Source organism: Musa acuminata, chromosome BXJ3-2, assembly GCF_036884655.1.
Source record: "Musa acuminata AAA Group cultivar baxijiao chromosome BXJ3-2, Cavendish_Baxijiao_AAA, whole genome shotgun sequence".
In the NCBI taxonomy this organism is placed as follows: Eukaryota; Viridiplantae; Streptophyta; class Magnoliopsida; order Zingiberales; family Musaceae; genus Musa; species Musa acuminata.
Window position 1 is genome coordinate 28,997,147 of NC_088350.1, and position 25,154 is coordinate 29,022,300.

Sequence of the window (25,154 nt, forward strand, 5' to 3'; positions counted from 1 at the left end):
AAAAAGCTAATTTTGCTATTGTAGAGACGAAATTGGCCTGTTTGAGTTCCTCAGTTTATGTAAATGTTACATGATCTAATTTTATTTATCTGGAGAAAAACATCACATCATGCCAATTTAGGATTCATTATATCAAGGGGTCACATTATAATTGGGTTAAATATAACTATAGAGAAAAGTATATGATGATCAATCCAGAATTAAAGCACAGGTTCATCTGATACAATCATTTATTCTAACCATTTGCATTCCTCCTGTAGGAGGTAAGCAGCAATGCTTGTTTTAGATGGTCGTATTACATAAACATGCAGGGATGAAATGAATCCTTGATGACCAAACCACAATGATAATCGACATGATAACGCTAATGAATAAGATATAATACAAGGTTGTGATGAGTTCTAAACGACATTTTCTGAAGTCTTGTATATTTCATCCACATGTGCTGCCGGCACGTATACGACGTCAGTCAGCGAGCTGTGGCTTCGTCCGTAGAACAAGTACACCAAGACCCCGACCAATAGCCATGAAGAAACACGTAGCCAGGTGCCAGCACTGCGTATCAGAAAGTAAATTGCGAGTTTAGAGTTGATTCTGATGATCCTGACTTCATGACAAGCCATCCAACATCATGTTAATTATTTCAAACCATTTCTGTGACAATCGCCATAATACTGACTAGGTGATTAATTATTGATCGATATGCCAAAATTTATAACTTACCCAAGATTTACCAGCAGATATGCGTTAACGAGGATGCAGCAAACAGGAAGAAATGGAACAAAGGGGCAAATAAAACCTGCATAGACCCAGCCTCGATTGTTAGTAGGTTGTCATCATATCATAATAAGCTACACTACAGGGAATGAGATTATATGTATGGTACCTCCGGCATGTCCAAATTTATGACGACCATCGTCTTGATCGATCCAGGAGAGAACAACTAGACCACCCAGCACAAGTAAGCCTCCAATAGAGCAAGCCAAGTAGCGGACAAAGCTGTTATGATAAGTGAGTGGAGAATCATCAGGAAACATAGATGATGAATCTGAACATTCAAAAGATGCACATCTAACAGATAATCTGATAGGAGAGTAGTTTTTTGTTTGGATGGTCCAAAAAGTCGCTTTTGGAGCAAGCAGAGCACCAAATGGAGCTCAGATCTTGAATTAAATAAGAAGTCGGAGCGTGTAAACTATTTGGGGTTAGCCATATATTTTCCATTATTGAGCCCTATGTATAATGCAACATCTCTAGTTAATTCAAGATCATCCAATTTTTATCATTCTAGTAAAGTATTCTTATGTTTCCCTCTATCTTTCTATATAACATTGATCCTAATTGACTTACATAGCCTAACCATAGTATCTATAGATCTCTTTCAAATAATTTATACTATCTTAGATAATTTTTTCTTATTTTATCCTCTATAGAGCTTACATCCTTTTTTTTTTCCTCGAACGAAAATATTTTTTAACTCCATGCAACCACCTCTATTTTCATTATTTTTTATACATGCTATTTCTTAACCTCCTAATAAAATAAAATGCTTATGAGCAATTATTTAAGTAGCAATCCGATATTAGTTTTAGTAATAAAAATAGAAATTTTAATATGTACTAGAATAAAACTATATGTTTTGATATCAATATTGGCCAAACCGATAAATAATAGGTCATTATGTATCGGTTTGATTAACATTACAACTTGCTTATGAGATATGATAAAATTTTATATCAATTATAGGTAGCTTTCTAATCCCTTTATTTAGTCAAACATTAGAAGTGACATAAGATTTAGATTGACTTATAAGGGTATAATGAACGTAGTATTATTAACTTTAGTTTAAGCATTTTGAGTCGATGATTCAGGCTAAAGAAAAGTTCATAGGTCAGCTATCCATCAAGTCGGGTCGTGACATTGGTATTAGAACCGAACTAATACTAAGACATGATGAGAGACTCGAGTAGGGAAGGGGATATTTGTGGACAATGTTAAAGGGCACAAAATAGCACGGAGTCACCATTGGGTTAAGTCTCACATGAGCCACCTTAATGAGGACGTCAAATCCATAAATGAAAGAGATTGTAATACCTCAGATCTAGTCTCACATTGGAAGTGGGTTAAAAATTGGATTGACTTACAAGGGTCCAATGGATCCACTAATATTAACTTTAGCTTAAGCATTTTGAGCCAGCGACTCAGATCCAACAAAGTTCATAAGCTAATTAGCCCATCGGGTTGAGTTGTGACAAGCTTAATGCAACCCTCCATCTTTTTCTATCAAAACTTGCACTCGGGATTCGTGGTGTTTTGGAACCATCCCCAAGTATTTGTCTACGAATGTACCATTATTCTACGAATGCACCATTATTCTATCTTGTAACTAAACATCACTAGGTGCCAAGAACATATAACCCATAGAGCAGATATTTTAAGAAATGAATAACTGAGTTTAGTATATTTTGCACATTTTGTTATTGTTCATCATGGCAATTGGTAAATTATTTAGTAAACAATTCATCGTAAGACCCTAGAGAGACAGATGAAATTTTTCATCAGCATCAGTGGCAGGACATATATACAGTTGTCAGCTAGACTTACACAGGCACGAATGAGTAAGAAGCTGATGTTGTGAGGAAGAGAACTCCAACACAAATGGATGCTATGCTCCAAGCTGCTTTTCGTCGCCGAGTTTGTTCATCGGAATCATCTGCAAAGTTAACTCATAAGATGAACACTAGAAAATAATGATCGCCAAAACAACTAGAAAGGAAATACATGTATTTAACTGTTCAACAACTATAATTACAAGGAACTGAAACTAGGTGCGAATCACGTTTACACGGGAAATCTCAAATTACCAAGAACCCAGAAGAGTGTGACTGACAGCCATCAATACCTTGATTATTGTCCTTCACCATGAGAGGATACTCAACTGATTCCTTAATTATTGCTTGAGATGAGACATCACATTGGTTTTGGTCACTGTTCTTAATTCCAATAGGATCTGTCTTTTCTGCATTGTTCTGTCGAACACTATAGCGAAATGAAACCGAATCAATTGATTCCCTAAGAGATGACGGCAGAGGTACTTCATCCGGAGGAACGTATCTCAATATCAAGATTGAAACTGCAACGATGGTGAATGCTAGAAGTGTGCCAACACTGACCTACATAAAACAGTACAACAGTCCAATACAGAATGGTCAATTGCATGACTTCATGCCTTGAATAATACATCTTATCGCAGTTTCTTTTCATTTATCCTTCAGATACAACTACAGAGTGAAAACTTAAAACTTGTTAAGAAAATGATAAATCCTAAAGCAATATCTTACCATTCCTGCCAGTTGTGATACATCCATGAAGAAGGCTAGGGAAGCTGCAAAAATCCCAGTTAGAATTGTGCTCTTAACCGGAACTTGAGTACGCTTGTTAACGTCTGAGAAGAAAGATGGTAACAAGCCATCTCTAGCCATCGCCATCAGTATTCTTGGCTGGTAAAAGAAGCAAGAAAAATCCAAACATCAGTAGGTTGCATTATCCTCTATTTTGTCACTTCCCAAAATTTGCTTCGACTTGAAATAAGCTATAGGCATATGAAATAATCTCAAAGGTTAGTGAATCTGTATGAGACAAGCAGAGCAGCAAACTCAAAAATATGTGTATGAGCTTGTAAAACTGACAACTTATAGCTGAGGAACTGAGTTATACTTGAATTTTTAAACAAATCTGATATTACGACAACTTATCCAGTATGTCACAAAGCTGCAAGAATCAATGTGATATTGACGCAAATTTCTCTCAACTACACCTTCATTGTTTTAATTTACACTGACTAAAGGTATAATCATACTTCCATGTATTCCCGTTTGTTCCTGTTTATTCTAAAACCTCTTGATTTCTAAAATTTCTCTATATGGATACAATCTGTCCTCTACTCTTGCTATTTAAGAGAATAGCAATAAACTTTCAAATTTTACCCATTAGCTAATAAAATTATATAGACAACTCAAGGTTCTTCCTCTCATGTGAATCTCTTGTGACAAGCAACTCACTTTTCTTCAAACATATACTTGACCATATCAACATCGAATAGATACTCCTTTCTGTCTGAAACTCATTTTATTGTGTTTTAAAACCTTTTTATTGTCTTCTTCTCTCTAAATTTCTATTAGCCAACAAGTAAACAATCATGTGGTTGATCTTGCCAACTCAAGATCAATGTATCAGAAATATTCTCATTTAATAACTTAATTCAAAAGAGTCTTTCTTGCTTGAACATATTCAGACTGGAGAGTAGGTACCGACTATAAAGTTTTTTCAGTTGGCATGTATCACAATGTTGTGTCAATCTGTTGGATCCTCAAACCCTTCTTGAATTTTCGGTTGCATTCCATAGTAAATCCTAATTAGATAGGACAATATTTGAATAAAAAGAATATAAAGATATCCTTCAGTTAGTCTATCCCATATGTTTCTATAATATCAGAAAATGCCTGAGTCTTGTATATAAACACAATGGTGTATTGCTTCCTCAAAGCAATCTATTACTGTTTGAACAATTCCATGCTTTAATAATAATACTCAGTTGCATTTCCAGAAAAGTTTTCTTTTCGATACCAATTCTTATTTTATATGATTCTATAGTTTACAGCTCTATGGCTAACCACATGACTTTCACCAAATAATTGATGAATAGTCGAAGATATAGGTAAAATAGATAGATTAGTAATTCTCATAATAAAAGCTTTCAAGTTTCAGCATTTTGGATCTATGGGTCAACAAGAAGAGAAGTTTAAAGAAGATTCACTCATAAATAATAGTTACAGTGGAGAGGGGAAGTTGACTCATACCTGTGGGAGAAGGGAGCCCATCAAAGCTGAGCAAAGTGCAAGAACAGCACCAGATGTGATAACATACCTATTAGTATTCAAGATATACAAAGACCTAAGAGAAGGAACAAGGATTCTAGTACAGAATAACTGCATATAGAATTATTGAAATGCAGATACAACTACTACTTACACTGCCCACTGCATATCATTCCTTGCAAACACAGATGCGATTGGGGTGTCGGGGTCCATGGCAAAATATGGCACCAAACCAACAATGACAACAGAAACCATCATATAGAGTAAGCAACATATGGTCACTGAAGTTGCTATTCCCAATGGCAAATCTCTTCGAGGGTTCTTAACCTGCAAAAATTTAAATGCTTAGCACAAGAAAAGAAACTAATCAAGAGAGAAGCCAAATAATAACTCTATCATTTTCAGTTTATAGAATATAGTCACGAAAGGAACTTTTGGACATCATAATGTAAATCTCATCTAAGCAACAGCTAGTCACCTAGTGCATTGATGAGCACTAGAAGCAAAAAAAAAAAAACTTACTTCCTCAGCAGTGCTGGCAACAGAATCAAAACCTATGTATGAAAAGAAGACAGTTGCTGAACCAGCAAGCACTCCATTTACTCCATAAGGAAAATATCTGAAGTTGAGAAACAAAATGAGCGAGTTACAAGAATCAACTAAATTCCTGCATGAGATGTTTAAGTCTGATTACCCGTCATTAACAGTATATCCAACCCATCCAGTCTGAAAGCCAATATACCCACCAGCAATAATGACAAATAACAACACACAGACATTTGCAGCTGTGACAATTGCTTGTACAAATGAGCTCTGTGAGGCAAATCACCCAAGGTTATTATCATAACATTCTAGATAACAGGGATGGCCAGAAAACAGGAAGTAGCATACCTTCTTAATTCCCAAGCATAGTAATCCAATAACAATCAAAACAAGAACTGCAGCACATGGATCAACAACAATATCAGTGCCTGGAATGTGAGCACGTGCTAAAAATGAAGGCAGACTATCTTGTCCTCCGAAAAACAAGGCCTGAAAATATTTTTAAGAAAAACCGCATCAAGAAAACAAGTGTTAATTTACTCTCACTGCTCATAAAACTTGAATCAATTATGGTGTTTCACTAATGTTGTGAACTTGTGATTATTCTAATTAAACAGTATATGCATACAACAAAACATGGAAAAATTGCACTATTACCAACCAATGGTGTTACACTAATGTTGTGAGGATTCTAATTAACAGTTCATTCCTTGAGAAACATATGCAATAGGTTAAGAAAAAGGTGCAACCTATGGACTCCCAAAATCAAACATTACCTCTCATCCCTACAAATATCAGCACACATTGTTGACCATTAAGAAAGATTGAATATGTAATCTAACCCTAATTCTAGAAAGAATTCCATATGGGGAATTGCATGCCTTGTTCCAGTTATTACTTTGTTATACTTGTGCCATCCGAACATTACTTTGTTTGTACCCATCATGAATTAAGATATTCCAGAGGAAATGCAACTTATCAGGGAATAAGATATCTAAGTAGATTTTGCAAGTATCTTGGTTTCAGTTATTTGAAAGAAAAGAAAGAAATGACAACAAATTTTGTGAAGTGAATCCTCACTGATGAGTGCAAGTACAAAATATTTAGCCATTTTAACACCAGCTGATCATTGCTTGTATCATTCCAAACATCTTTGCATCAGAATGTGTTAGCTTCAGAATATAAAATATGCCAATATTGTTCCAAGACATGAGTGCATCAGATATACAAGCTCAAGTGTGATACGCTACAGAGTCATAATGAACATGCCTAATATAAATACATTATGGTGCTTATTGTATATAAGTGAGGGATTGACTTAAGTGAAAGATGAGTGAAATAATAAAGTTTTACTTACCAAATTTGGGGATATGCCACGTGCAACAGCTGCTCCACCAATCGTATATTCCAGAATAAGAGCCCAACCAATCAACCAAGCAACACTAACAATAAGATTAACAAAGAGTCAGAATACCCAGAAGACTATTGGTACTGGCACAATTAATTGATGCCATCATTCTATTCATAACAATATTTGTTTTCAGTCACTAGTATACTTTACACTCTCTGAACTGCTGAAGGTAAATATTATCAGATATAGTTTGCCTTTTTGAGATTAATCTTTAATTGACTTATCTAATATATCATAAATAAATAAAAATGCAAGCTGATTCTTTTATAAACTCAAAAATTTACCCTTCCCCAACACAGATGTATGAATAGTGATAGGCACTCCCTGCAGAAGGGCAGCGACTCGCAAGCTCCGCATAGCAGAAAGCAGAAAGAGCAGCTGCTATCCCAGCTATCAGAAAAGAAATGGCCAAAGCTGGTCCAGCATGTTCTCTGGCAACAGTTCCAACAAGAACATAGACTCCAGCACCTATTGTCGCACCAACACCTGGAACACAGGAACTGAAATTTTTTAAGAGACATTGCCTAACATTATAAAGTCAGGCTTGAAAATTTTACACGAGCATGGAAGCATGGAAAGCAAGTTACAAACTACTAACCTTGGAATACTAAAAGCTGAGCATAATCATTTTCTAGCACTCAGTGGTCACAACAAAATCAAATTCTTCAATGTTCTAATATTTCAAGACGATTATAGGGATCTTCATGTGACTTCATTAGTCTGAGGAAGAATGTTCATTCTCTCTTCATGGATGGACAACCAATAAGACAAGAACGAAAAATACAGAACAACAGATTATATGAGTACTGGCAACAAAAGGAATAGGAATTGATACTGAAAGCATAAGACTACTAAAGAGTCAGTGCACCGTGCCAAAACCTAGCAAAATCAATTCCCTTTCTCGAAGAGCGAACAAAAAGGACAGAAATCACACACAAGGGGAAAAATGCCTGTCTCTACGAACGCACTGACTGCTGTAGAAATCACCTTTTTTTTCTTTCCTTCTTAAAGAATCAATTCTAATCCAATCGTCAATTAATTGACAGGGCAAAATGGAAACAAGGCAACACGACTGGATAACATCTTGGTTCAGAACTACAAGATGATAATAATAACGATTTACGAGGCAATCGACGATACCAATCGCAACGAGCTCGGGTACTGACAACGCCTTGGCGAGCTGGTAATACCCTCCGCGGTTCCTGACCCGATCCGAATCCACCTGCTTCCTCCTCGTCAGGAACCGGAACCGCGCCCCAGCTCCCCCTCCCACCTTCCCGCTCCCCCCTTCGAATCCCATCACCGAAAATAACGCACCGAACCCCGAAAAGATGCAAAATTTATCCGCAGATTAGGCGGCAGAACTCGCTCGATGTCGAATTCCTCGAAAAGATAGGAAAGTTATCCCTTCTTTGCAGAGAGGAGAGAGGAGAGAGGGCAGAGAGGAGGAGAAGTGGGAGAAGAAAACGACTTCTTCTCCCTTTTCTTATTTTCTATTCCTCCTCCTCCTCCTCCTCCTCCTTCTCTCCTCCTTCGTGCTATGAAGAGGCGCTCTCTCTGCCTCTCTCTCCGGCCTTTTACTCGTCGATAGACAGCCTCTTCCTACGGGCCGACACAAGAATGAGAGAATATGATTTGGAGAGAGATCCTCTCCAATCCTACTTTTAATAAAACCAACTATTCGCACATCTATCCCGTTCAATCTGTCGGTCTACAAATATCTCGAAATCTGACCGTTCAATGGGGCCAGATCTGTGATTGCCAGTGGAGAGGATCCCACCACCGGTTCAAAGAAAATGACCCGGTTGGATGATACGAGATGGAAGTACATCTTCTACCCGCCTTAACTTTACCGCTAGAGGTACCCAAGGATTATAACTAGCAGACCACGTGGGTCCCGGTCTCAAGTCCAATTGCCTCAGGGTAGCCCGAAGCGGGTGACACGACATGCGAACTTACCACGTTAAAAACTTGTGTGGGAAGGACACTGAAGAAGATTCCAGAATCTATCTTGAGACTTCAACTAAAATTTCTAACAGCATTAACATCAACACGTCAAGCAATTTAATTGGTGGAGATACTTGAAATTTGACCTTCTCGGTCAACGTACTCGCCACCTGCCCACATAACATATTTGATTTTAAGGAACATTTTGATCTAGATATTTTTACCTAATTATGGAATGATGGAGATTAGAGAGAGAGAGAGGTGGCTTTTGGCATTATGTGCATGCGAAGAATGAAGGAGATAATGGTTGATGTCACAACCAGCATCCATTATAATATATAAAGAACAGAGAAATGATGAAACGCAACCATGATTGATCGATACCTGCAACTTGCAGCCGTGTTCTCCGCACACACTTCAAGACAATTGGCAGCTCATCAACGGGCTGTGTGGCTGCTGTTTCTCATGTGACCGGAAACGTGGAGTGAACGCTTTTGTTTCTGACCTTCAATGGAGATGAAGCTTCTGGTGTTCATGGAGGAGGAGGAGGAACCACAGATCCCAATTCTTCAGACTTCTGAAAGCACAAAGAAGAACACTTGGAACTTCACAGTTCAGATGTGCAGTTCCAATGATTTTTCCCTTTTATTTTTGATAGTTTATTATCTCTTCATTCATATATTTTGGACAATTTATCTCAAAAAAAAAAAAAAACTTACCAAAGAGTGCTTCATATGAATTTGCAGTGGGGATGTTCTCAAGATCAGAGGTCAAGTTTTAGCAAGAGTTCTTTTCTCCAATTCAGCTTCACATGAAATGATTCCTCATCTAACTTTTTGCTCCAGTAGTAGACAAGCTAAATGTGAGCATCAGGAAATATCTCAACATGAGATCTGAAAGTGATTTCCACTTTGGCACATCCACAGCATTGGTTGCTGTGATTTCCAGATAAGGGTTCAATAAATATCCAGTGTGCCAGTATGATGGAAATCTATAATAGTATGGGATAGGTTCATTCTCATCCAACTCAATACAGTAAAAAGGACAAAAAAAAGAAGATCATTTGATCCAAATTTTTTAGGCTCAAATCTTCAATATTGAAGTACCATGAATTCTCCATTTTCCATAGTTGTTTGATTTGTCCTGTTTGAGATTAGAGAAATGAAGAAAAAAATGTTAGCAGATATGATTTGAGAGTTGAGACAATTCTAAACCTAACCAAAACATTCACAGAACACACAGGAAAGCTGGCTGTGTTGTGTCCTTAAAAATCTTATAGAAATTTTTACTCAGAAAAATCAGATGGCAAAAAACACCTTTCAATTTATGGTCACAATTAGCTACCTTGGAAACAAACATGACACAATTATTTCATCTGTTCTCATCCTTGTCCCATATAATGTGGCCAAGCTTGATGACCATGGCAAGAACCATCATTATTATCATCCTTTTGATATTCCAGATCCAGGTAGAATTTAACAAGAAGCATGAATTGTTTCAACCCGAGTGATGTATGCTGAAGCCAGATCTGAGATACTGTCACATAGGAAGAAGATATCATAAGAAGACAACCCAATGCACACAGCTCTTGCCAATGCAAAGTCATGTAAGACATCATGGATGTTCTTAGTCATTGCCCATGTTTGAATTTATAATAACATGGGGCCATGTCGAAAAGGAAGAAGAATATTCCTAGCGTAAATACAAATTGAGGATAGACATGAAATCTGATATTCATCTTGCAGGATTTCTTTCTCTGGTGAAGTTAGATTGGAACTTCAGGTTGAGACAGTAAAAATATTGAAGACCCCATCTAATGGTGATTGATGGATAGGTATCTTCATAACACTCGTCAGTTTTGTCAAGGCCTACACATTTACAGGCTTCAATCCTTGATCCTAGCTGCTTGGGAATGAGAAGCCGATCAACCTATACAAAGAAAATATTTATCAAATCATTAACCACAGCAAGTTGTGAAGAAATTTCTGAATGACAAATACCGAAATGACAACTTTTGGATCCCAGAAAATTCATCTGTCTGTTTGATCAATTGAAGACTTTATGATCGACAGATAACTAAAGTATGTGCAAAGCAAAACAAAGCAAAGATAGGCAACAGAGTGATATCAAAACTTGGAAGCGTCAGTCTCTGGAAGAATATGCTCTCTCACTTCACTTGTAGTTTAAACCATACAAAGCAACAATTTTATCAAATGTGCAGTATGGGAGGGATTTAATTAGGGGACATTGCATCACGGTCATGTACTCATCAGGTTTAAATTACACAAGCCTTTCGTACTAGTCTATTTGGAAGAGAGGAAACACTTAAAGAGTTCCAAAGTTCATGTTAAATGATACATCAACATAAAAGAGGCAGCAACTTCATATGGCAATTAACTGAATTGAACAGTCACAAAATTCATGTCATGATTTTCACTTACTATCATGTTATATTTCGTGTTCCTAATTCAGTCTGATTGGTGATTGAGGCGGCTGGGAAGGTGAATGTGATGATTCCTCACTACTTTGAGAGTCTCCCCTCCAAGATTCTTGGACTTGAGCAGCAAATTGTAAGTTCCAAAGCACATCCTCAACTGAAGGTCTCTGTGTTGGTTCCAATGAAAGGCATCGTAAGCAGATCTCCATGACAACCTTCAGTGATTCATCACAGCATTGCCTGCTTATGACGGGATCCACAATGCTTCTCCTAGCAGTTCCATCAGCTACAATGTTTTCTTGTAACTACAAAAATAAAACTCAAGGTGAATACTGAAGCATGCAGACTTAATAGATCCAAAAAAATATGTTTCACAAATTCACATTCATAACCAAATTTTCTTATTCAATTTTGAAAAATACTACAAAAGCAGTTGCAAACAATTAAAAAAAATGAAGCATACATTAAAAACAAAAACAGTTCACACCTCATCTTTCATTATGTCCAGTTCATTTGTTGATATGATTGGTCTTCCAGATACAATCTCGAGCAAGATGACACCAAAATCATAGATGTCAATCGTTTCCAAATGCTTAGTTCTGCAAAAGACCACAAGTCACAAAATGCTTACAGCATTTATAAATAACTCAAAGATGCAAAACACATATACTATCATATATGCAATATATAACTGACACAATGCCAATGCATGCAATAACATAAGAGTGACGGCTCATAAACAATAAAACAAATTTCATAAATTCATTCAAGAAATACAGACATGCAATGCGCAAAAGAGCATCGATTTCATGCAAGTGATTTGAATATTCGAAACACAGTACTGATTGTGCTCCTACATGCTTGACTAAAGCATGCAACTTACTCTACCAATTTAAAAATTAATATCTTAAAAAATCATGTTTTCGGAGCAAAGCAATAAATGAACCAAGTATATAGAATCTGCTTGATGGCTATATAATGTTTCTAGACAATCTTTATATGTTGAAGTTCATATAAGATGAGGAAGTAGATACAGTTTTGTCCATAAACTGTGTTGGAAGTTGACCCGCACAACATGTAGAGTAAGCCAATTATAGCCTGATTTCCGAGTTAACTGATATTTGTTCTTCAAAATTTATTAACATAAGTTGATTGCAAAAACACTTGTTTTCCATTCAAATATTTGATCATACATATTATTGGAAGACATCGTAATTATAAAATTATTGCCCAATTCTAAAGCCCTTGATTCTTCATTTTGTTCATCTGTTAAGTTGATATTCTTCGGTTTCCTTTGTTGGACGCTACTATATTTTGTTGTCATCTATAGATCTTAACTAAGCATTTAAGGTATCAAATGTCTTTCCACATGCCTTTCGCCGAGCTCATTTGATCCACTTGAAGAACTTCCAGCCAGTACCTACACAAAAACAAAGATGGATATCAGATAGAATGCATGGATCAAATAGGTCAATCAACAGGAGCCAGAAGGCTGCAGAAGCTTTATTTTACCGTGGCTTTCGTATTCTCTGCTAGAACTGGAAGATTATAGCTGCTAATTTTTGCAATAAGGTTCTGATCTAAAAGTATGTTTGTAATTTTCAGATCATTTGCAAATAAGCCGGGTATAATACCCCCATGCAAAAACTGGATACCCTTTGCTACGCCAATGGCAGTAGATATCCTCTGCATCCATGTTAACTTATGTCCTTCCACTGAAAAAAAATTGTATAATTTGAATAGGTTAAGATTATAATCAGGGAGAACATAATTGTCTAACAAAAAATGACATTGGAGATTTTTAAGGCCAGGTTTCCCTCATACCTGATATATTGCTTCTCAATGTTCCATTTGACACATATTCAAAAATGAGAAATAATCTGCTGACACTGGAATCATCAGGGTGATACTCAAAGCAGTGACCAAGGGCACTCACTAAATGATGATACCTAAGCTTGGAAATTAGTTCAATGTGGCGATTGAAGTTCTGGGAATTCTGGCTCTTTTTCAGCTTTAGGCATCTTATTGCCAAAAGGGAACCATCTTTGAGTTTTCCTTTGTATAACTGATGTCACATAAAAAGGGTTGTCAAACAAATTGTAGGACGAATCAGAAGGTTCATAGAAAAATACATGAAAACAATAGTCGAATGAACCTAAATTTTCTGTCACAATCATTTATACCAAGTGAAAGAAGCATTGCAATTCAGCATCCATACGTTTAGTTGATATTTTTTTCTTTTGAATTTTAGTTGATGCCGATGATTTCATCGGTTAAATATGGATAGTCAATCTGGCTAACACAACTCGATTAGAAAGCATGGCTATCATACAATGTTAAAATTGTAAAAACAATTTGGTTGATTCATCAATGTTACATCGCTTCTGATACAAACATTTGGGTAGATCAGGATAAAAACAATCATAGAAATCTCAGAAGCAGAAAATTGTGTTTTAATTAACCCATTAAAACACATAACAAAAACATAAAAAAGAAATGTTAAGCAAGTAATCAACAAAGCAGCAATATAAGCAAGTAATCGACGGAGCACGAATAGGCAGACTGAAAAGAAGTTGTTTGTGATACATTTAAAGTATAAAACATCTGAGCTAAAAAGCATATGCTTGAACATGATGCTAAGACTATGAGGTAACGGCATACCTGACCATGAGAACCTTTTCCCATTAAACTTGATGTTTCAAAGTTGTTTGTAGCAGCTTCAAGCTCCTCCAACGAAAATGATCTATAAGATGGTATGCCAAGTGCTCCCAGCTTCATTGTCTGATATATGTACCCTTTGAAAGAAGTATAAAATCAATATTAAAAAGCAGAAAAATGAGTGGCATCAACGTAGAATAAATGGAACAGATATGCAATGGCCTCATATATATTAAGACCAAATACTTGAAACTTAGTAATTGCACAAATTTAAGGCATTACTATCCAGCTAAATCTCTTCTTTTTCTTTTTCTTTTTCTTTATTAGAGGCATGAGCAAACATAGGACTAAGTTTCATGGACTATAACACCACACCACTGTACAGAAACAACTAGCAATACAACTCGACTAAGTTAACAACATATGTTCAGTCTATAACAGAATAAATAGAGGGAGGGAGGCAGGGATGGAGGGTATACTTGCATCAGCCAGCAACTTGGGAGGATAGCCATTTGAAGCATGCTCTACTATTCTTCTTGGAGGTTTCTTCATTGCCCTCTTGATATTTATTCTTCTAAGCACAGAAAATACTGCAAGACCGACCAAGGAAACACTTACAACAATTCCTCCGGCTGCACCTACCGCCATAGCTGTTCTTCCACCTGATACTCTCATTTCTTTATGAGGCAGTATTCCCGCAGCTAAAGCCTGAGTCTGGCAAAATGAGGATGGGTGCTGACTATGATCTTTGATTCTCAAGCAATTTGAGGAGTACAGAAACACCTTGTTCTTAGAATCTGAAGTCAGGCATGTCGGCAATTTCCCAGACAGAAGATTTGAAGACAAGTCCACAAACATGAGATCATCATTGCATGTCATGTTTCGGAAAAGCATTCCAGTGAATCTGTTTCCAGCAATATTTAGGTATCGAATAGAAGGGAGAGACAACAATGACGGCAGAAACGGCCCGACGAATCTATTGAAAGAGACATCCAACTGTTCAAGCAAATAATATGAGCTAAGATTAGCTGGAAACCCACCACCAAACATATTTTTGCTCAACATGATTGATGCCACCTTCCTTCCCAAACGTGGAAAATTAGGTCCAAGATAGTTGTTCTCTAGATTAAGAACTTGGAGGTTAGTCAAACGGCTAAGATCAGGCAGATCTCCAGACAAACTATTTGATGACAGCACAAGGACTCGAAGTGACTCCAGAACACTAAACGATTTTGGCAAAGGCCCACTGAAGGTATTGTTCCTTAAACTCAACACAGCCAACAGATGAAGTTTGCTTATAGCATCAGGAACACGGCCACTAAACATGTTATGATCAAGTATAAGAGTTTGGAGGTTATCCAAACTAAAAACTTGCTGAATAATTGCCCCATATAAGTAATTTGAGCTCATATTGACGATCTCTAAAGAAGACAAACGAGAAATCTTTGCTGGCAGGGGACCCCAAAGGCCTAGTGATGTCAAAGAAAGGACCTTCAAGTTTGGGAGCCGAGTGAGGGTAGTGAAGAAGGAATCGATCGAGAAACTCCTCGGAAGAGGCGGAGAGTTCTCACTACCGCTTATATGCAATTGGGTTATGCTGTCTTCATAACAAACGACTGTCAGATATGGATTTGGATCGGCATTACAGAAGTCTGTGTTGGTGCTCCAGTTGCTCAAGACAGATGGATAGTTTAGAAGTCGCTGGATTCTCAGCAGGGACCAAGCTTCTGATGATTGCAGCTCATTTGTGTTGGGTACAAGGACCAAAACCACGAATAGAGTGAGCAGACAAGCAATGTAGCTTCCTGGAGACATTGCCCAGAACAAAACTAGCAGCTGAAGCACAATAATCTTTCTCAACAATATCCCTGCTTTCTGCACCAAAATACTGCAAGAGAACTATAAAAGATAGTATTTGGAGCCTGCATCTTGTTCTATTAAGGACAAAGAAATGGAGCATACCTTCGTTCAGTATACCTCAAAAGTGTGTGTAGGAGAAACCGAGGATGAACGAATCAAAATCGCAACTTTTGAGTGCCTCAGTAAAACGGAGAATCGGTGCCACTCGAAGAATTAAATCAGCTCCAGTTGGATCAAAATGAAACAAAGTTCACTCTTTTTCTCCACATGAACTCCAAAACTCGCAACTTTACAGTCCCAAATCCCTTCGACCATCATTGCGTCCTCCAATCCAGATCCAAAAACGCCAACCTAGGGCAATAGAGAAGCCTTCCTCTACCTCCTCGGGTTCTCTCTCCATCACGGGTGAATTGGACGGCGAAAACGCCAAAAGATCTGGGGAAGCCGAGCTGGAAGTGGCCGGGAGCGGAAGGCGGGTGGCGACAAAACCCACCCTCCTTTTTCTCCCTACGAAGCGTGGCGGTCTCACGGACATGTCAGCTCATGCTCTCTCCCTTGCGGCTTTCACCGCTGCCATTAGAGCGAAAGAGGTGATCCCCCCCGGAGCGGCTTTCGCCCTTCGATCTCTCGAAGGCGTCTCTCTCTCCCGCCCTCCTCGTGGCAGTGTCGATATTTTTATTGACGAAATTGCCCCTAATAAATAGTCGACAGGACACACGAGTGCACTCTTATCGGGTCGGATTCACCTGCCAGGCCAAGCAACCCATACTCGATCCGACAACCATCTCGGATTCGGGTTAATGATCTACATCCAAACACTGACAGCCACTCTGACTTCTCCGACAAACGCATGAAACAGCAAAACATCACATGAGGATGAGACTGAGAAGCCCACCACGTTTGCAGAATGTGTGCAGCTGATACTCGTCGAGTTTCTGCCATTAGAGTGATGATCTGTTATTCCCCACTGGGCTGAGACATGGGAGAAGATAGGCTTGAAGTTGCGGGGTTTGAATTGAAGTACTGCACTCACTGTCTTCCTGAAAGAAACAGAAGAACAAGAACTTTGACTGCCGGGAACTGCAGGCATATGGTGTTCATGTTTGATTGATGGTAAGAGCCATGGTTGAGAAGTTGCCCTCTTAAGTTCAGAAGGACAGTAATTAATGAATTCTGGACGATGTGAAATCTTTCTTTCTCATTTTGGATTTACTTCTCAGCATCAACCTCAACATTTTCAACAATTAAAGAATTCTATTGAGGAAAAAAAAAGAAGAATTTAGTTTGGTAAGATGAGCTGCAAATTGTAAAGCACACCAAAAATACAATGGAGAAGATAAGTTCATGATCATCTTCCACTTCACCCTCGATTCTATAACTATGGAATGCTAGAAAAGTAGAACTAGTTTATTATTTTGCTCCTCAGATTTCAAGATCTGAGGTGAAATGTCAGTGTTGGATATCCTGTTATAGCTTCCTTGGAGTGCATGCCAAGAATTGGATTCTACTTTGTTGGCTGCTAACTATTCTTAGAGCCTTTACAGACAAGAAGGATCTTATTGGAACTTTTTCCATGGTGGCTTTCAGTTTGTTTGGCTTTGCAAAACCCTCATCCTAAGAGGTTGATATCTCTTACTGCAGACACCCATCACTGGTGGCTCTCAATCTTTTTAGCCTTGTATAACTCTAATCATAAGAGACATCAGAATGCAGACAACTATCACAGAGATATTGTAGCATCATAATTGTGTCCTCATGACTGTTGGCTTTCAGCTTGATTGGATTTAACAGAACCCAAACCCTTAAAGATATCAAAGAAAGAGATTGGACATTGTCATCAACACAGAAGGGGCCACAACAAAGTGGAGAGCACAAACTTCAGATAAAAAAACTCCATAAATGATGAACTCTGAGAGCTAATCCAAAAGACAATGCAGACTCTCCATCATGTGATGCTTCTCTTTCCCTCGACTGGCCTGAGCTGGAGAATCACATTTTTCTTATTATATTCTCAATTAATTTTGTTCAGTAGCATTTTAGCACACTTCAGTTATATTGTGATGTGATATGCAGAGAACACATAAGTATACACTAAGACTGCATACTAATCTATAACTAGATTTTGTTTTTAATGACCATTTGCTGAATCAATATTGAATAATTAAATATGAAAGATACAAAACAAAAAACCTTTTAACTCCTGTAAATCTTTCTAAAAGCTTGAACTGATAGATGAGATAGGACTCAAATCATTTGTATTCCAGCACAAGAATTAGAACTTTTGCAGGTGAGATCCCCAACTTCAAACATCATTATGAGGAGCAATCATAAGCAACAACTCAAAAGTTTTGATCATATTGCAGCATCATTATCTACACAAGCAGCTAACAATTGGAAGAAATGATCATTCATGCATCTCAAGCATCTTCTGTGGAGAAAGTAGAAAAGAAGAGCATGTCCAAAGTAATAATAGCAAGTGAGAGACATGTCCCAGTGATAGGTGGGCCATCATCTGATGGTTGAGTTCTATCCAACAAAAGAACATAACAAGTTGAAATACCAGTCCAAATCAGATGTGATGTTGTTTGATTCTGAAAAGTATAACCTCTTGTTGTCAGGTGTGATACAGCAATTCCTTCAGACAAGGAAGAAAGATACAGCTATTGTCAGACTCATTTGTACAACAGTTTAAAGCACATAACATCTAAAGAATCCAAGATTGATTATGAAACAAAATCATATGTACATGTAGGCCATATATGAGTATTTTTTTTTCCAGTATGATTATAAATGTTTATTATGCCAACTATGTTTGAGCAAGTGAAGAAAAAAGAATATATATTCAAAAGAGACAGATGCATAAAGCAATCTAAAAGCTTAAATATGTAGATGAGATATGATCTGATTTATATTCTTACCATAACACAAAGGATGAAACTTGTTTATGTTGATAAACTATATATAATACTAAAACTTCAAAATTCTTTTCATATCAAGTAGCTGTCCAATGATCACTTTCAAGTATCATTCATGATTGGCCCATTTACATATTAAAGTTGTGACCAGTGGATCAAAAGAAAATCTCTTGAAGATAAAGCAGAAGATTTAGCAAAAGTGCCCATCCATCCAGATATTAATTAATTTTTAGTATCATGTACAAATTTATGCCACAACATAAATCTCTTTGATGATGATATCATAATTTAATTGACTTTGGGAGTGGGATCCTTTTAAGTAGGATCACATTGTCATTTCACTAGGAAACATATGTATCCAAAGAAGATTCATTCATTGTTTGATTTATTTTGAGATTTGTTTTAATCCCCCTTGGGTTGCTTAAACATCTATCCATTGATCATTTTTGGCTGATGTAGTTGGTTCTGATGCCTCGGTATCTTTCACAGGATATATTCCTATCTACCCATCCCAATCCCAATCCCAGTACGCAACTTAAGTTACGACTTAAGCTATGATTCATGTGGATTTTATTTCGATTTACTTGAATAGTTATTATTCTTTTGAACCAATCTTAAATCTAATAAGAAAATATCTGAATTCGATTCGGATAAACCCGTAATATCTTTATGCGTGCTGTTCGTCGCACATGATTTTTATAAATAAAAAGAAGGATTAATTATATATTACCCATTATAATTACACTTAAACATCTAATCTTTTTTTTTTTCATGAGAATACGAAATGTATTCGATGATAAATGATAGTTAGTATGTGCTAAATGGTAAATTCTACGATATTTTTATTAGTAAAATTAATAATATAAAAATAAAAATATTTTATTTTATTTTAATAAATATTAAAAAAATTAATATTTTTTTAAAAAAATATAATAATTAAGATACTAAATATATTTAATTAATTATGAATTGTGATTAGGCTTACAAAACAGTGGCCCGGGCCGAAAGGTGTATAGCACCTCCAACGATCTTCGTGTCGTTGGTTGTGGCGTAAGTTGTTCCTTCAGCTTTATCCCTTCGTTGTTTATCGACTTCATCCGACGTCAGCATTCCCGACCGGGCGTGTGTACGATTGCCTACCATCGCGTTCCGAGTCGCTTCCCAAAACCCCCAACAAAGACGAGACCGCTTCCGCCCCCCCTTCCTTTCTGCTCCTCTGTTGATCGAATCCATCGATAAGAGGCGGAGGAATCCAACGAAGAACTCGATCTCCGATTCCGATTCGCTTCTGCTTCCTCAGTTTTCGTCGAGAAAGATCGTGCCTTTGTGATCGCATGCTCGCCCCCGGTCCATCATGGATCTCGAGACCCTACTTGTACCAGACGCCGCCGCTTATACCCGTCTCTGCCCCTGCGCCTGCCCCTTCTGCTGCCGGTCCCCTTCTCCCTCCTGGCGTCGCTCCATAAAGCGCCGACTTGACCCAGAGGCGTCCGCCGATTGCGCCGCCCCTTCTCCGGCCGGCGGCGATGTCGCCGCCAGGGTGGAGGTCGAGAACGAGGTGGCCGCCCTCAGGGAGGCCATGGCGAGCCAGCAGCAGTCGATCCAGGAGCTGCTCGCGGAGCTCGACGAGGAGCGCAACGCCGCCGCCTCCGCCGCTAGCGAGGCCATGTCCATGATCCTCCGTCTCCAGCGCGAGAAGGCCGAGGCCCAGATGGAGGCCCGCCAGTTCAAGCGCTTCGCCGAGGAGAAGATGCACCACGATCAGCAGGAGATTCTTGCCCTCGAAGATCTCCTCTTCAAGCGCGAGGAGGCCGTCCAATTTCTCACCTTCCGGCTGCAGGCCTATGCGCACCGCCTTCTCAGCTACGGCATCGACCCCAATGCCGTTGGTGCCGATCTTGCCCCTGCCTCCACCAGTGGTGCGAAAGACGACGCTTGGACTCCTCAATTGGACGAGTTCCCAACCTTTGATTACCCTCGTCTCAAGTGCACCCTGCCCTATGATGTCGAACACGAAGAGGACCATTATGATGAGGCTCCTCATCTCGAAAAGTATGCTTCTGTGGAGACACCGCAGGCCAAAGAAGACCTCGAGGATTTGGAGCAGCGTATATGCCAGCTCGAAGCCTATCCAGACGACATCAGTCTGATGGAAAAGGGTGTCATCGAGGAATCGCCACGGCCCCTCAGCGATTCCAGGCATTCGCTTGCTGATAGCCATGGCTCTGTGTCGGCCAAGAATTTGCCAGGGCTCACAAAAGGCGAGGAGTTTCCTGCCTCAGCGGACAAACCATTGGACGATGGGAGTGGCTTTGATGACATGGCCGATAGGGTGTACACCATAGATGCCGTACATGGAGTTCCGATGGTCATTGTGTCCGAGGATTGTGTGGACACGCCAGTGAAGGAGGAGAAGAATGGGGAGATGGATGGAAGATTAGAAGGTGGGAGTCCAGATATAAAGAATCTGTACATGAGGCTACAGGCGCTCGAGGCAGATAGGGAGTCGATGAGGCAGACCATCATTTCCATGCGAACAGAGAAGGCACAATTGGTGCTGCTCAGAGAGATAGCACAGCAGCTTTACAGGGAGGTGGCTCCTGAGAGTAAGATCATCAAGAAGAAATCTTCGACTGCGAATTTCTCCATTGTTGGTCTGCTTAAGGTAATATTTTCCTAGTGTTTGATCAAACTAATTTGGTTTATTTGGGAAATTATAGCATATTTCTTTTTCACATAGTTGTTATCCTTGGGTGCTGTAGCCCAAATTTTGGATTTGTGGAGAGATAACAGTATTACATTTATCGAAAGCATCAGAAGAATCTAGAGAAGCAATGAAATTTAAAGAAGTAAATTATACTGAGAAATCATGTTTACAGAAAAAAAGAGAAAAAAATGAAATTTAAATAAGAAGATTACACAAGTGGGACTAGTAAAATTTCTGTGACAGTGAGACCTTTCAAAAGCAGTTGGTAGATTGTCTTTGTCGCTCCTAAGACTAATGATTCGTCAGTTAATATGTCAATTTCATGTGCGTGACACGTTTAACTATGCTTGTTATCTCCAACATTGGAAGCTTTGGTATTGGAAGTTTCCTGGGTTAATTTTTCAACATACCTATCTAGTATAAGACCTGTGTGATGGACCTAGAGTAAATGGTTCTTGCTATATACATTGATTTTCTGATTAGTGGTAATATAATTGCCAGTTATGTTCCCTTTTTTTCATGCATGTTTGATTTCTTTCTTTGGCCATTAGAGTGCCTTGCTTTCTGAAAAAAATATTCTGTCATCATATTTATTTTGTTTGTGGCATCAGAATGACATGGACCAAGAAGATGTTAATGAGTTTCAGAAAGAGATGATACATGACATTGTAGAAAGTAATAAAGTCCTTAATGTTTACAACATGATCAATCTACACTTGTACGAGTTATTCCTGCAAGAGTCATCACTCCTCTGTGGCAATAGTGGTAATTTTAACCCAGTTCGGATGTGTGGCTTGTTCATCATGGACAAGTCTGCTTTGATGTGTAGCTTAAGTCTTGAATTTGTTAAAAAACACAGGAAGAGGGGACCTATGCATCAGGGAGAAAAGACAATAAGCAAGTTCCACAATATTCTTTCCATGGGCATGCCATTGGTGTTAATACATACATCAGACAGAGTTATGCCAATGGCCTAATCCTTTTAATTAGTAGAATTTAATCACCATCCCAAATTTTGAGATGATTGTATTTAAAAAAAAATTTACTTGTCAAATGGAGCCCAGGTTGAGAATCAAAACATTGTTAAAACTTAAAAGAGTGGTGACTAGATTTACATGGAAATAAGAGGGAAAATTAAAACAAGAAAGAGGTTGGGAGAAATTTTGTCAATACTTTTGAAGGAAGACAGGCCCACCGTGTCACTGCTGGAGCACCACATCCTCTGCTAAGATGAGTTCGGCCACATGAGGCAACACTAAAGGGAGTGTATTTGAAAAAATCTTGATATTAAGGTGTATAAAAGCAAATATCCTGCTACACAATTATTAAAAAGTGATTTTATCACAAAGTAGGCTATATAATACTGATAATATTGATAATTACTTTGCTGGACCAGTAGTAATTATGCTTAAAATGTATACCATAATAAGCAGAAGTTGGAATGCAAACATGCATCATAACAAAATTTATGGTGCAACTTTTGAAACCAAAGACAACATTTCTTGCAGTAAAATAGTTGCATGAAATTTGTTTGGAATTGACTATATATCATGCCTTTTTAGCAAGTTTTTGTGATTTCAACAATCTTACACGAAGATTTGTTTGGTGGTGTCCAGATCTATTAGATTGACAAGGGCATTAGTTGGGGTTTTTAGGAGAGAAGCCAGTAAAATACTTATTTTTCTCTTAAACTGGTATGAAATTGGCAAAATAGAAATTCTCAGTGATTGGCTCCTTTTAAACTTCTGTCAATTGACTTAGCGAGCAACATCAGTCAGTTACAATCAAGAAACTTGCAAGGGATGGCATGATTGTAGACATTCCTGTTTTGATGATATTTCTGTCAGAAATTTTATGCTGGTAAAAGTACTCCAAATTTTCAATAACTATTGCTTGGCAGTGATAATTCACTAAAAAGTAGAATTTCATTTCTTTTGCTGTTAATAAAATGAAAGGAAGGAACACTACTGGATGGGCTTCTACTTAACGGATGGTTTTTTCTTTAATTTTTTGTTCACAAAAAAGGACCCTAATCTTAGGGTAGACTTACCAGTAGTTTTCACTCCATGGGCTGGATGCTAGTGGCAGGTAGTGGGATGCATCTACATGTGGTCATGACTTGGGTTTTTTAGGATGAGCAAACAACTGCTAGAAGAACTTTCAACTTGGTGTTTTGTGATTCACTGTTTATTTACTGCATATTCCCTTGTTATTCACCACTTTCAGTGGTGGCGTTGAACACTGAAAATGTTATTAGTGTTCTCTGAGTAAGTTCTAATGTCCTACATTACTTAAAACCCATTGATGCTGCATTTCAGTTTCTACTGCATTTTTCTCAATCCTATTTGGTTTTGAAGCTGTGTTGATTAAATTTAGGAAGCATATGCTCTTATTTGTTCTTTAGCTTTGTTGCCTTGAAGCCAAATGTTTGTCTTGTGTTGCTTGTTTCAGTTGATAGTGTCATTTATTGTCTGGAGAAAGAAGGCATCACGAATCAAGTATGTGAGCATTCTCATCTTTTTTGTTCCTTTTTTAATCCAAAAGCCAAGTGATGGTGCTATACCTTTGGATGTTACAGGTACTCTTTTGGGTCATCTAATAACAATGCTGGATTGCTGCTGCTTTTAGACAAGACACATCGAATCAGCAACTGGAAGTGTGTCACAAGAACACATGGGTGAATTTGACTATGTTTGACTTGTTTGAATTCAAAGTGAATAAGATAAATGTAAATCATGATATTGTTTAACCAAATCATCATGTTTGGGAGTGCATTTTTCGTGAGGATCTGTTCGAGTCCCAAGTTTGCTTCTTTTTTTTTTTCCTCTTGTAATCGTTTTTTGGGCTTGGAGGTGTTCCACATGGTTTACAAGTAAACCATGAGCTTGTCTGGGGAGGGTTGCTCTTTAGTTCTTAGGATTGATATTCGAAAAGCATGTTGGTTTCAATCTGATGATGAAATTGTACTGTTCCAATTGTGCACCTGTGTGATTTCTCTGTACCTTTTTTTTCTATTTATGTAATGTGTATATGGATACCAAGAGCGTCACTGTTTGTTTATCATTTGGTTACATAATGAAGTCTTGAGTTGGACCGTCTGTAGGATGGATATCTGGTCCTATCATGCAGGTTACATTATTTTCTGGAACTAAGTTCATTGCTCATGTTGGTTTCTTGAGCTTCTTGTTCTTTGCTTCTCTCTCATTTTCGTTTCCTTTTCCTAGTTGTGAGAGAATAGTATTCTGTGCTGTTTCTCATTTTTGCTAGGTCATCTGGTCCTCTCATGCAGGTTAGAACTACATTCATTGCTTATGTTGGTTTCTTGAGCTTCTTGTTCTTTGCTTCTCTCTCATTTTCTTTTCCTTTTCCTAGTTGTGAGAGAATAGTATTCTGTGCTGTTTCTCATTTTTGCTAGGTCATCTGGTCCTCTCATGCTGGTTAGAACACCATTTATTGTTTATGTTGGTTTCTTGAGCTTCTTGTTCATTGCTTCTCTCTCTTGTTCCTTTCCTTTTCCTACTTGTGAGAGAATAATGTTTTGTTTTGTGTCTCATTTTTGCTAGGGTATCTCTTGAGGCATCTAATTTGAGTTTCTAAGTGAAAATTCAGACTAATGCCAATCCTTTTTTTTTTTGTCTTTATTAAGATATTCGAATTAATTAATGTATTTTTATATAAATAATAGGAATCCATATAACTCGTAATGATATTTATATATATATATATATATAATCAATCTGTTTTATTTTCATTATATACAAAAGAATGGTGTGGGGATGCAAGCTGGGAAGCATCTCCA

The 25,154-nt window shown here is 37.9% G+C and overlaps 3 protein-coding genes across 5 annotated transcripts; 1 reads left to right on the forward strand and 2 right to left on the reverse strand.

Moving 5' to 3' along the window:
• Positions 1-218: 218 nt before the first annotated feature.
• Positions 219-8,429, reverse strand: LOC103975685 (cationic amino acid transporter 2, vacuolar). The gene is made up of 14 exons (XM_009390720.3): positions 7,972-8,429; positions 7,116-7,317; positions 6,778-6,862; positions 5,769-5,909; positions 5,572-5,690; positions 5,400-5,496; positions 5,032-5,204; positions 4,860-4,926; positions 3,342-3,500; positions 2,903-3,173; positions 2,605-2,713; positions 887-999; positions 724-799; positions 219-555 (listed from the first exon to the last, which is right to left on the reverse strand). Exons 1-14 carry the CDS (start codon positions 8,129-8,131, stop codon positions 402-404), a joined length of 1,926 nt encoding a protein of 641 aa, XP_009388995.2. The 5' UTR covers positions 8,132-8,429; the 3' UTR covers positions 219-401.
• A 1,893-nt stretch (positions 8,430-10,322) lies between these two features.
• Positions 10,323-16,449, reverse strand: LOC108952198 (probable inactive leucine-rich repeat receptor-like protein kinase At3g03770). 3 transcript variants are annotated; one of them, XM_065138902.1, is made up of 9 exons: positions 15,851-16,449; positions 14,353-15,772; positions 13,877-14,010; positions 13,040-13,280; positions 12,728-12,930; positions 12,589-12,635; positions 11,703-11,814; positions 11,220-11,520; positions 10,323-10,707 (listed from the first exon to the last, which is right to left on the reverse strand). In XM_065138902.1, exons 2-8 carry the CDS (start codon positions 15,686-15,688, stop codon positions 11,242-11,244), a joined length of 2,352 nt encoding a protein of 783 aa, XP_064994974.1. In that variant the 5' UTR covers positions 15,689-15,772; positions 15,851-16,449; the 3' UTR covers positions 10,323-10,707; positions 11,220-11,241. The 3 variants fall into 3 exon arrangements, with proteins under 3 accessions (XP_064994974.1, XP_064994972.1, XP_064994973.1); XM_065138900.1 differs by having other exon boundaries at positions 14,353-15,761; positions 15,836-16,449; XM_065138901.1 differs by having other exon boundaries at positions 15,836-16,449.
• A 3,374-nt stretch (positions 16,450-19,823) lies between these two features.
• On the forward strand, positions 19,824-24,330 carry LOC103975683 (myosin-binding protein 7). Its single transcript, XM_009390714.3, has 3 exons — positions 19,824-21,313; positions 23,807-23,853; positions 23,934-24,330. The coding sequence occupies exons 1-3, from the start codon at positions 20,003-20,005 to the stop codon at positions 24,034-24,036; spliced, it is 1,461 nt and encodes a 486-aa protein (XP_009388989.2). The 5' UTR covers positions 19,824-20,002; the 3' UTR covers positions 24,037-24,330.
• Positions 24,331-25,154: the final 824 nt, after the last annotated feature.